The sequence below is a fragment of the Oenanthe melanoleuca genome, chromosome 5 (genome assembly GCF_029582105.1).
Source record: "Oenanthe melanoleuca isolate GR-GAL-2019-014 chromosome 5, OMel1.0, whole genome shotgun sequence".
NCBI classification, from domain to species: Eukaryota; Metazoa; Chordata; class Aves; order Passeriformes; family Muscicapidae; genus Oenanthe; species Oenanthe melanoleuca.
Genome location: NC_079339.1, coordinates 169,860 through 183,195, shown reverse-complemented (window position 1 = coordinate 183,195; position 13,336 = coordinate 169,860). Strand labels below are relative to the sequence as shown.

Here is a 13,336-nt window from a genome sequence, read left to right as displayed (position 1 = left end):
CCTCTCAAACTGTTTTGTCAGGCAGGTTGACAGGCTGGTGTGCTGAGAGGCAGAGATGGCTGGGAATGAGCAAAGAAGGAGAGGGGATTTTTCACCAAGCTGCTGCTGTGTTGTGGAGCTGCTTGCATGGAGAGGGAGCAGTGGGATGTGTCTTGTGTGCCTGGTGTCTCTTTCTGTCCTTGCTGCTGGGCCTCCCTGCATGGCACTCCACTGAGCAGTGTACATCTTCCCCAAACACCCCTCAGGGAAAGGAACCATTCCCCATTCTTGCACTTGCTGCTGTCATCACTTGCTGTAGTCTCAAGGCCAAGTTTTTAGCTTGTTTCCAGCAGGAAGGCCAGGGAATGATTTGCTGTACAGAAAACATCCTTAGTACATGATCACAAGTGCTGCTCAACAGTACAAGGTTGGTGATGTGTAAAGGCAAAGGGCTGAGAAGTATGAAATATCTTTAGTTGCTACTCTGAGATAACTTTAAAATACTTCTTTTTCAGATAATGCTTTCTCTTTAACTTTGCATTAAGGCTTTAAATAGAGAGAAGTTTATTTTGCTTTTATCCATTTTGTGAATTAAGAGGAGACTATTTCTAGATTGAAGCCTGAAAGAAGAAAATTGTAAAGATTGACCAAATGTTACTTCTTACAAATTGTTCCCAATGCTTTTCATAGCCCACACTTTCACCAATACAAAAATAATTCCTTAGCAGTGCAGTATGGCATAAGCACTTGCCTAGCACCCTGTGTGACCAGCAGTGGCTTATCAGTGTACACAGGATTATTCCTGAGGTTAATTCTGTTTTGCAAAGTACCTCACTGTGTTAGCAATCTGAATCCTAAGATGACATAGACTAAAATTCTCTATTTACAGGGTTGTAATTCCAACAGGTTAAAAAAAAAAGTTCTATTGAGAATAAAATAAGGACTTGTCATCCTCCAAGTTGTGCCAGTCATTACATTATGAGAAACTGGCTTTTTTTGGCTTGTTCTGGTTTCAGTCACTCCTACATTGGAATAATTGTTTTTCCCTGTTCTGCCCATGAATGCCTCAGCAGGTAACCTGCAGCTACAGCATGTGTAATTATATATTACCAGTGAATCAGTTTTGTGGTTTTGCTGTTTCTGGGGAGAGAACATTTTATCAACTGCTCCCACAGGAAAGGAAAGCATTACAGCAGCAGCTATAAGGGGACATCACTGTACCCTGCAAGGAAGGATGAGGAGGCACTTGGAGGTTTCTCACAAATATTGTTTCACCAACTGTGCATGTGTGGCTGCACATTACCAAGTTGGAAGTAATACAGATGTCTTGATGTTTTATGAGAACTCTTCTCTGGTGGCCAGTGGCAGGACCCAAGGGAATGGCTGAAGCTGAGTCAGGGCAGGTTTGGGTTAGAGGTCAGGAAAAGATTTTTCACAAAGGGTGGCTGGGCACAGGAACAGCTGCCCAGGGAATGGTCACTGCACCAAGCCAGAGCTCAGGAAGTGCTTGGGCAATGCTCTCAGACACAGGGTGTGACTCTTGGGGTGTCCTGCAGGGCCAGCAACTGGACTTGGATGATCCTTGTGGGTACCTCCCAGCTCAACCCCTTGTATTCTGTGACCAGGATTGACAAGACTGATCAAGCTAAGTGTAGCTGTGTGAGAGAGAGAAAGGTAAAGCCATAAAAGATGGACAGCACAGTGCAATGCTCCATAAATGCTAAACCAGTGGGGATCCTGTTCTTCAGTCTCCTGCTTTTGTACTTTTCAAGACAAAAAGTGATTTCTTTTACTTGCTGTTGATAACTTAAACTTGGCATTGCAGTGGTTGATGAGTGTGTGTGTTATTTACTGTGCCTGGCAGTGAGATGGACTCGTTTGGAGGAGAGCTGAAGGGACACAAGCCTTCAGTGATCCTTGGCATATGTTCCCTCCAAGGGACACAGGTGGGGGAGTGGCTCCTGCAGTTCAAATCAGCAGCACACCATGTGCAGTTTAACTGCACACTGTAAAAGTTCCACAGCTTGTGAAGATACATGCAGAATTAATCCCTGCAGAACAAAACAATTTAAAAAGTACATAATGTAGCAATTAGCTAAAAGAGGAAGAAAAGTAATGACAATTTAATTTGGGAAGAACCTTTACATGTACTAGGTTTTCAATGAGAGTGTTTTATGAAGGCACAATTAATGTAAAATGAGGCCTGTGAGGCAATTAATGAGGACTTCAAAAGTTAGATTTAAGGGATAATTTACATTTTAAAAATGGAGAGCAGCTCTACTTATGTTAGTCTTTTATTTTCCTTTTAAAAGGTCTTTTTGATTGGAGGGGAGGTGTTTTTAGGTTACTTACACTTTGACATTAGAATACCAGCTTGGTTATGAAAAAAGGTTGTTGTTACATGCAAATGAGTTTACCTGAAAGTATGGCAGGATTGTGTGATGATTAGAAATATTTAGGGAAGGTTATCTTGAGAATTCAGTGAAGATACGACCTAAATAAATATTAACATGTTTAATGCAGTGGGTATGGGTATAGCTTCTGGTTCTGAAGAGACAGATCCCCACCAAACACTTCCAGGGTGTGATGGAAAACCCACTGATAGCAGCTAGAAATATGAACAGTGATTTCAGTGGTCTTTGTGTCTGATATCTCTGTTCTGTCTGCAGTCACCTGTCAAGATACCAAAATAAAAATGCAGATTCCAAGTGATTATGGTATTGAATGAGAATAGCTTCTTCATACTTGTCTGGAAAACATCAAGCTCATTACTGGTTATCAGTAAACAATTAATGGTAATGACAAAGGCTGACAAGATTCAAAAGTAGTTTTTACAATAAATTGTTCCCAAAAATATATTTCAAAGATACTGGTAACTAATTAGTTTGTATCCACAGCAGTAATTAATTTACACTGACTGTGTTTTTTAACTTCAGGGCATCTTTAATGAATACTTCTAATTTTGTAATTTGCAACCTTCACAGAAGCTAGAAATTACTTCAGCTTTTTGAGAAATCACTTAATTATTGAAAGGTTTTTGTTTGCAGTCCAAATGAAGTGATGGTAGCAAACCAGGTCACGCCAGCTCTTGGAGAAACTTCAGGATCTGTGTAAATTTAATGAAGGCACTACATGCTAATAAACTGCTCAATGACTTGTAGGGTTTAGTTTTATTAGATTAAGGTTCTATATCATAAAAAAACTCAGTGATTAAAGAGATAAAAAGAAACATCTAATGAAATATAAATATTCGAGAGAGGGATCGGCTTCAGAGCTGTGATTATTTTGATTAGACATACAAATTCAAATTTAAATTAGTTTGGGGAGGATTTACTAAGCAATGTAGTGGAAGAGATTTTCCAGATGTGGATGGAATTTGCTGTAAAGAAGCTGTAACCAGGCTGGTTTGGGTATTGTAAGGAAGTGAGTGGCATGCTCTGTGGGTGCTGGTGGGACTGACTGGGGGGTCACAGGAGTTTCAGCCCTTGGCAAATCGCTCTGAGAAGCTGCTGGGTGTGTCCCTGCTCCTGCAGCTGCCCTGCTCTGCTGTCCCTGGACTGCCCCCTGTCCCCTCTACCCCAGGGGCAGCCACAGCTGGGCTGCTGTGCCACCTCCTGTGTCCTCTCCCTGGCTTTCAGTGGCTCTCCCAGTGTGGAGACCCTGGTTTCTGTTTGCTCTGTGGTGAACATAAATTCTCACACATTTAGGGCCACAATTACAACGATGTGCAGATCAATATTCAGTAAATTATCAGTGTGAAGTGCTTCGAGCTTGGGCAGGTTGTCCTCAACAACTGAAGATTTAAAGGGGAGTTTCCCCTCCTTTCCCCCTCACCCTCCAACAGGTTCTCTGTATTCATTTAATGTTCCTGTCCCCCCTCCTTTGATTTGCTCAGTTTAGGTCATGGGTTGTGCTGATTTTAGTCTTTTCAGCTCTGTAGTGTTCACCTTGGCACTGCTACTGTCCCTTCGGACCTAGAATTTTGTTATGGAATTTTACTACCTTTTGGTAGTGATGAAGGAACAAGAAACCCTTTCAAGAAGAGGAATCCCCCTAAGCCCTTCTTGGGGCTGTACCAAATGTCTGAACCTCCTCAGGAAATTGAAGAATAAAGAGCCCTTTCTCAGGCTGGCTTGGAAGGGAGCACTGAAAACACACTGGAGTGGGCTCAGAGCTCTTTGGAAGGCAAACTCCAGTTGCTGTGTTCTTTTCCTGGAAGACTGTTTTTGCAAAGTAAACCAGCAGGACCAGAACCTCAAGAATTCCTTCCAGAGCCAAGCAAACCTTTTGCCTTGCTGAGACTCCAGCAATCATGGAAAGTACTCCCAAAGATACATAAACCTTCACACTTAAGAATTTTCTAAGGCAAAGTCCAAGGCCTGTTGCTACAGTTTTGCAATTGATGCTTTTAAAGCATGACATGTGAATTACTATTTATTGTGTCACTCTGATGAGAGCATATGTTATTTTTTACAACTGCATATGTATATTTTGAGCTTTGGCAAGAAATTGAGAATATTGCTGGTAATTTCCACCACTTGCCTATCACAGGCAAATTATCTTCATGGGCAACAGGAAAAGCTGCTGAATTTCCTTTTAACCATGGTTTCGGAAATTAATCAAGTGTTTTCCTTGCAATTTGTACAGGCAGGTTAGTCATTAAGTATTACTGATCACAGCCACAGTATGCTCAGAGATATAACATTTTACTTCAAACCATTCCATGTGGTTGAAAAAAGTCTTTGAAGCTCTTTTATCTTTAGACTTCTTGCTAAAGCCATGGGTGATAATTTGAAAAAGCTCTACTGATTTTTAACTTTTGTATGTATTTATAGCCATCACATAAAATTGCAGTGCTGGAAAATTAGAAGGGTGCTATTCAGTGTGGTTAAAGCCTGAATAAAGATTGCTAATGACAGCAAAAAATAGCTGCAAAATCCACAGGGGAAATGTGTGAAGCTGTGAGGAACTAACCCCTCAACTGCTATTCCTTCTTGTCTACAGGAATTTTATTAGATGAAGAACAGGCCGCTCTAAAAGGCTTCTCAACTTCCCTCTGAGTAGAGTATTTGAGAAAATTATTAAAATTATTAAGTATTAAAATAGTAATTTAAAAACACCCTAAAAATTGTATCTGACTGAAAGGTATTTGTTCAGAGTAATGAATTAGTCTTTCCTGTCTACTTCTGATGTGAGATTTATAGCATCTCTAGGTTTTCTGTTGAAAAACCATGCAGCTATCCACAATATCTCCAACACTATGGTTAGAGGACCAGGCATTAATGTACCTGAGTGAAAGGGATGGAGGGAGGTAAGAGTGGTCAGATTCAAGTGGACAGTTGGTCTAGAAGGGAGAGAAAGTGCAAGAAATTCCATTGTTTGAAATATAATCAGGGAAGAATTTAAAAAAACCTGATTCTTTTTGTAGCAATTAATTGTGTTTATTGTTTAGTATTCATACATGCAGCTCAGTGTAGTGTTCACTGTTTGAGTAGCAAAGCCCTTCTTTCCTTGGCTGGAGATTTTGTATATTTTAGGGAGCTGGGAATCCAGACTTCCATGAGGTTCTAGGAGAGCTCCATGTCATTTGAAAGTCCCACTGTAATGCCTGCTACCTACATTTCTGTTTTTTTTTTTAACAACTCCCTGCTCCCTAAATGCAGTGAGAGGTTTGGATAAAAGAGATTTCTTGCTGGACTATAATCCCTCTGGGAGGGAGAAGAAAGATGGACTTGTCCCAGGAGCAGCTGAGCATGTCAGGATTGGACTTTGTGCCTTTTTAAAGCATCACCTCTGCTTCCACTCAGCAAGGTTTCATAGCCTGTATCTAAGGTCATGCTCCTTGTCGAGTGCTGCAGCTGATATTTGTGGATTTTAGGAGACTTTTGCTTGGAAACAGTATGGTTTTGAAACTGTTTAATGCAGGTTAGTAATTCTGTATTGATAGCTAATTAATTAATAGAAATTAATTAGTCTTTGAAAGCAGAACAAAGACTGGCAGTGTCTGGGAGAAAGGAGTGGCCACTGGAATTGATTAATTGGTGTTTTTTCAGGCAGTGGGTAATTCTTATTTGCAAACTGTTAAAGAGTTGGTCATCTCAGGTTGTTTTCTGAAAGCATCTCACTTCATTATAAAGTCAAGTCAGAGCTTCCTGATAACTGAATCAATGCTAAAGTTATAAATGACTGCTCTTCTGAATTTCAGTTCCTGGAAATTTGCTTGGAAATTCAGCTTATTGTAGAATGTGAATTTTTTGTCATCATGTTGTCAAGATGGCATTGAGACATAGCTCTGAGAATCCCACAAAAGATTTGGTGTTCACTTGCTGGCCTTGGTTCGAGGCCATCCTTGGCTGGAATGAGCAGAGTACACAGTGCATGTGTGCTGTGCATTGTCCTGTCCTGGGCTAAGTTATGACCATCTCTGCATCTTCCTTGTCTTTTATGATACTAATTTAGGCAGTGTACAGTGAGTAACTCTGAAACAATTTATAGCTGCATGTCCATGCTGTACTGAGAAATGACTTGGACTGAAAGTAGGTCTTGTGTGGGCACAGCCTGGGGTACTTCACATTTAATCTTTATTAGGAGATGTAGCTGGACCATTTATAATTCAATGTTTGACAAACTGCTATTTTTGTTAGATCATTAAACTGGATTGCCCACTTAATACGATATTTAGAAAGACAGGACACAAGTGTTGTTTCCAGATTATTTATTCTTGTGCCAGATCAATTGCATATTTATTTTTAAGTATTGATGATCATCTCAGTTTTGCCCTGATTTTGATGATGGTTATGTTTATTTACTCCAGGGGTCTTCCAGGTTCTGGACACAGAGATGTGCTGAAGTCTTTTCAGCTCCCTTTTTGACTGTACAGCATGTTCATGGGTTAGTTCCCTTTCCACAGAGCTCTGCAAACCAGGGCTCTATCTCTTCTCCCAGCATATGCTGAATGCAATTAGGCACCAATTCAGAAAAAGCTTTGTAAACATTCTGAATTCATGCCACATTTTCTGGTCTCAGGAGCTGCCAAATGTCTAAATGCTGTATTCAAGCCAGATGTCTAAATATATAAAATGAATGACTGAACAAAGTGCCTCCTTTGTAGAGCATATGCCTATAGGGTTGTCAGATCTGAGGGGCCTGAGATCAGCTCCAGAACAGGATGTTCTGCCAGCCCCCCATCCCTGGCCACCAGGAGGGAGACCAGAACATGATCCCCTGGAGGAGTGTACAAGGCAGGATCACCCTGGCTCTCAGTTTTTGCTCTCTTGGTATGAGGTACCAAGCCTCAGGAGTTCTGCTGGCAGCATCACAAGGCAAACTCTGTCACTTCTCAGTGAGTACTTCTGCCTCTGGGACACCCAGGCACTTGCTCAGCAGGATCAAACAGTTTGGGTACATCTGGGCTTTCACCTGAGCAGCATCCACTCAACCATTATGAATGGACTGCCTTGATCTTGTGAGGAAGTTTGCATAATGCAAGACACACAGAAAAAGTGCTGCTGTGTAAAATAACTCATGTACTTCACTGCCTCTTAAGTTTGCAGAAGTGGTTTCTCTTTTGTTGAAAGCAGAAAGAGTAAATCAGAAATTAAAGCAATAATTATGACTAACGTTGTGTACTTCAGCTCAGTTGTGGTAGTGGGCAAAACTGAAATCTATTTGATTATGAACTGAAATCTATTATGTAGAGTAACTTGCATAAGAAATCTATTATAGAGTAGTTTCTGATTAAATTTTTCACACATTTTCATTAGGCAGTCTCAGTCTTCATCGCCTCTTCTTAGAAGGAATAGACCTGGTCCTTTCTCAACCATGTTTAAAGAAAAGCTTAAGGTGCATTTCTACTCCTCATTTTCACAGAACCTGAAACTTCAGTGGCCTAGAAAAGCTGGCTGGCTAGGTTTCCCTGTTATGACAAGCTGCCTAGTTTGAGATTCTGGGTAGTGCATATATGGTCTGCATGGACTGTGCAGAACCTAAGAGAAAAGTCTTGCAAGGCTTGAAACTTGAACCAGGTGTTTGAACTGTTTTGAATGTCCTGTGAATAAATTTATTAATAATCTTGAGAACAACTGAATTGACCCAGGCAGAGGCTACTGGTAATGTAGAAACTCTGCAGTAAGGTTAAGTAGCAATAATAATTCCTGGTAAGACAAGGGAATAAATCTCCTCTCATAGCCTTTGTATAGTCAAACGAGTCTCGAGTGGTTTTTCTCCTTTGTGACAGAGATCAAATAACTTGAGTGTGTTTGCTGGAGGCCAGCAGTGGTGTGGGGAGCTGCCCCAGCAGGATGTCCTTTGCTTTCTCCCTGCTAGGTGTGGGGAGCTGCCCCAGCAGGGTGTCCTTTGCTTTCTCCCTGCTAGGTGTGGCAGTGTGGAGGGAGCGTGGAGGTGCTGCCCTGCTCCAGGATTGCCCACATTGAGAGAGCCCACAAGCCCTACACCGAGGACCTGACCGCCCACGTGCGCAGGAATGCGCTGCGCGTGGCCGAGGTCTGGATGGACGAGTTCAAGAGCCACGTCTACATGGCCTGGAACATACCCCAGGAGGTGAGTCACACACCAGGGCCTCCAGCCTTTGCCTCTAGATCATTTTGGGTTTGCTTCCTACCCCAAACTGTGATTTTTCTGGTAGGATTTAGTATTTATGTCTCACACACAGGCATAATGTCCATGCCTATACATACACAATTGCATATGAACATATATATGTAGTTGTGTCTTAATCTACAATAATATTTTTTGTCTTTAGGTTCCTTAAAAATTAATTTCTTTTCGAGTTTATTCCCTTCACTGGTGACTCTTCATGGATATTTTAAAATAGTAGCTGCAGAGATAAGGGGAAAAAAAACCCCATGAAATCGACATTGCACATCTGAATTTGAGTTTGAGTGTTCTATTTACCACTACAGAGAGCTATAATTCCACCAGATTGGTGAGGAGATATCTGCCAGGGGGTGTTGTCATGCCTCACAATCTTGCTAACTCCCCACTGGCCTTCTTATCCTGATCTCTTTGCCATGGGTGAGCACTGCTTGGTCCATTGCATTGAAGAGATAATGTCAGATGGCCAGCATCAGAGTTCAGCTTGATTTTAGCTGTTCTTCATTCCTGTAGTACATGGTATTTAGTCTGTGAACAGCTGTGAGTTAAAGGGCTCAGAACAAGGGCACTGTGCTTACTCAGAATCTGTGTGGAGAGATTGTTTCCACCTAGAAACTGGAAAGAAAAAGCATGGTTCTATTGAATTTGGAGTTTAACTCGGAGTACAGCTCTCATCATTACAGCAAAAGCAAATAATCTAGACTTAAATTAAAGGGCAGATTAATTTTTCTTTAATAAAATCTCTCTGATTTGACAACAGTTCAGAGAAACTGTTTTTGCTGCAATTTCTGTGTCAAGAAATAAAATGCTGTACTTCTTTAATTAGAAGAAAATGTTAGAAAGAGAAGATCAGCTAAATACATGAATGCTGATGTTGGTTCAGCTGCTCTCAGTAGCTTCTTGCATCTCTCATGATAAAAACTAGATAATTTTGGCAAAGTGAGGAAGTCATTGTCCTATTTTTAGGTTGCAGCATTAGCCACATAATTTGCTATGACCATGATATAGGGAAGGACTTTTCTGAAAGTCTCATGTTCACAGAATCCATGATCCCTTCTATATGTCCCTGTTTTGAGTAGTTGCACAGCAGTCCATACAAGAATAAGGACATTTCTGCAGTGGATAGAGTTACTTATTTTATGTCAAAGCAATTTTAAATTATTTTTATTTGTGATTAGCCTGGTAGGTTTAAATTTCAGTTTCTATTTCATATTATTAATTATTTTCTTGAAGATTGGTTGATCATCATTGATTGATCCAAGTTTTAGTTTTTTGACTTGCAAACATAACATTAACACAAAACTTAGAAATTCCTTTTGCTAATGAGGATTACAGTACTATACACTGATTTTCATCCTATTTATCCAGATGTGATGGTGGTGTTGCTTTATCTTGTGCAAATTTGATATCCAATTCATAAAGAATGCAAAGATAAATTGCAGCTAGACAACTACAGGAGTAATTCTCTATCTGGAACCTAATGCATACTGGTAATGGACTGTGAGATAATAGAAATGTATTCAATTACAACAGTCAGAACTTTTTATGAAAGATGTTATTCCAAAATGTTAAACATTGGACCTGACTTTTTGCATGGAAGAATTCCCAGATCTCTGAGAAGTCAGATGCTTCCAAAGGTTTTAGTATTTGGGAGATTAATACTAATAATACTAATACTACTACTACTACTACTACTACTACTACTAATAATAATAATAATAATAAGTCAGACTCATTTTGCAGTGTACCCTTTTGACCTCTCTGTGAGCTTTTCTCTGAAATACAGTGTGGGCTTCAAATGGAGACTAATGCTGCCATGGTGACTTCAGCATCATTGACACTTGGATAAATAGATTCAGAAACGCACTTGGAACCCAGAGGAAAGATTCTTCAAGTCCCAGAATCAAGAACTGTGCTTTCCACGTGTTCTGCCTGTTCTTCTGGTTTTGTTTGTGCAGTGACCATTCAGCATCTGAGCCCTGTTGGTGCTTGGAGTGGAGTGGCCATGTGCTGGCAGCCTCCTTTTCCTTCTCACCGTGGCAGCCAGAGTGCTGCACCAGCAGGGTTTGTTCACAGGATCCACTGATTGTCTTTTGCAGCCTCTGTATTTAGTCACTTGCTGCAAAACTCAGACAAACATTGCCACTTAATGAGTAGTTCCACAGAAGTTTTACCAATGATGTAGGGCTTGAGAAGGAGAGTCACCATTTCTAAAATTGTTATGTCTGATCTGTGTATGCCAGATCAGTTTCCTGCTTTTTAGTATACCTTGCCAATGTGGAAGTCAATTTTACTTTAGTTAGAAAATGCTTCCAAAATAAAATATATTTCCTCCAGATTAGCATTAATTCAGTACTTTGGGATGCAGTGGTTGCTTCAGCAGCTCAGAAATCTAGATATTTTTACAGATACCTTCTTGTTGTATAACTAAGAAAATTCAGTGCTTTCAGTTTGTTTTTTTTAAATCTTGTCTCATGACTGACATAATCTTTGGGGTGTTTGTGGCCCAGTAAAGGCTATTGTTTAAGGAGATAGATTATAAGATTTCCCTATGAAAATTTATATATCCTGTGTTTGCACTGAGGCAAAAGTCACAGAGCACAGTGTGGAGCAAAATGTCTCAGTTTAGTTCCTATCAAGAGCAGCCACAGATTTGCACTTAGATCCCCCTCTAAAAATTTCTGCTGTGTGATTTTGATGTGATAAATTACTGATTTTTGTATACAGGACCTTTATGAAAGTCATGCTTTGTAATCTGCCCTTATGAAAAGTGCAAGGTTAGCCAGAAATGGAAAGGAGAATAAAAATTATGGGAGAGAATATTCAGCAATTGCTTTTAACAGAAATAACAACTTCCCTTTTTACAATTCAAAAGAACTTTCAAAGTGCTGTTTCAGAGAGGTGAGCAGAGCTGCTGCTCTTTGCAGTCGAACAGCAACCCAGAAAGTGTCATACAGGAATTATTGGGCCACAGTGGGACACCAGCAATGGCCATGGTTCTAGGGCAGCTTGCTACTTATACCAATTTCTTTTGGGTTTGGGAAGTGCCAGGAAATCAGAGAAGAGCAGTGATGGTCACTGGAAACTGGATCCAAACCCCTCAGGAGTCAGCAGGAATGGTCCCATCCATCAAAGCAGGCTGTGAAAGAGACCCTGCCATGGTGACCTGTGCCATATTTAACTGGGGCACTTCTGGGGTGTGTGTGGGTAACAGACTCACTCCACAACCAAAACCTGCTTATTGTCATCAGTAAAGCCATGTTTGACTCTTGGGGCTGTGCTGTGCAGGGCACTGAAGGTCTGGCAGGTCCCTGGCAGCTCAGTTGATTCTGTGGCCCTGCAGTGAGGCAGTTCTGGGTGTTTGGTTTGCACAGAAGAGTGTCACTGATGTCCCTCTGGCTCTTTCTGCCCTGTGTTCCATGTGCAGGACTCGGGAATTGACATTGGGGATATTTCAGAGAGGAAGGCCCTGAGGAAGAAGCTCCAGTGCAAGACCTTCAGGTGGTACCTGGTCAGCGTGTACCCAGAAATGAGGATGTACTCAGACACCGTCGCCTACGGCGTGGTAAGGACCCTGTTTGCATTTCCCATTGCACAGATGTGGGGGACAAAGGTGTCCCAGTGGAAGGAATTCATGAACACAGTGCCTGACTCAAAGTGAAAGAAGCAGATCAATTTGGAGTCACTAGTTAAATAATACTGCTAGTTAACAGAGACATTTGTGCTGAGGTATTTTGACCATTACCTTCCTCCCTGACTTTTTGTTGTTTGTTTGCTCCACGGCTTGTATTCCACACAGAAATACTCAAGGTGTGACTTGGCAGACACATTGGAGCTGACAGGTTTGTGCCAGCAGGAGAATTCACAAAATAAGACTCAGAATTTCAACTGCAACCTGCTTAAGATTGCAGCCAGCACTTAACTTAGAATCATGGAGTCATTTAGGGTGGAAAGGCCTTTAATACCATCAAATACAACTGTTAAAATCTGTTGCTTTCCCTTATTAAATTTTAGCCATTTAAGGGAAGTCCTGATCCACCCTAGAACAGGTATCACAGTCAAAGACTGACATTCTTAGCTATCCAAATCTCAACAGCTAACCCAGGTATAAAGCACCTCTAGAGAGGTTCAAGAATTACACTGCATCCAACAGAAGGTGCAGCTAATCCACACATTTGGGGCTCAGCATTACTTGCAGTGCCCCTCTCTGTGATGCAATCAGCCTTGAGTTGCACAGTGCTAATTCAGGCAGAAGCAATTCCTGCCTCTCAGAAACTGGCAGGGCCCCAGACAGAGAGGGTATAGGTGTGCATGGCATGGAAGATGAGCAGAGTAAATTAACACAGGCCCATAATAAGGTGGTAGACCTAGGATGTCCTTTTCACATTCTCTTTCACCATCCTTTTTACAAAAATTGATTCCTGTGAATTAATTTTTTCTTTTTGCTTGACAATCCTGATTAGACAATGCGAGAGCAGATAATACAGGTGAAAGGTTTGTCTTCAGAAACAAAGCTGAGCTGTGCAGTTGGCCAGTGTGGCTCTGGAAGAGCCCTGAGGTTGCTGAGGAGCAGCTGCTGTGTTGTGGCAAAGGAAGGAATTGTACATCCTGCAAAGTTCAAGGAATTGTACATCCTGTTAAGTTCCATGGCCCCTGTGAGGATCAGTTAAAGGAACCACACTGGCTTTTCACAGGCAGACAAGCAAAGCTCTTCCAGCAAAGGTTCAGGTCATTGCTGAAGGCA

The 13,336-nt window shown here is 41.2% G+C and overlaps 1 protein-coding gene across 2 annotated transcripts in view; it reads left to right on the top strand.

Annotated features, from left to right (window-relative positions):
• The window catches only part of GALNT18 (polypeptide N-acetylgalactosaminyltransferase 18), a 194,604-nt gene that overhangs the window by 134,147 nt on the left and 47,121 nt on the right, over positions 1–13,336 (top strand). For both annotated transcript variants that reach the window (XM_056492990.1, XM_056492992.1), the window contains exons 7-8: positions 8,353–8,538; positions 12,020–12,157. In XM_056492990.1, the coding sequence (XP_056348965.1) occupies positions 8,353–8,538; positions 12,020–12,157 (324 nt within the window). The remainder of the gene's footprint in view (positions 1–8,352; positions 8,539–12,019; positions 12,158–13,336) is intronic.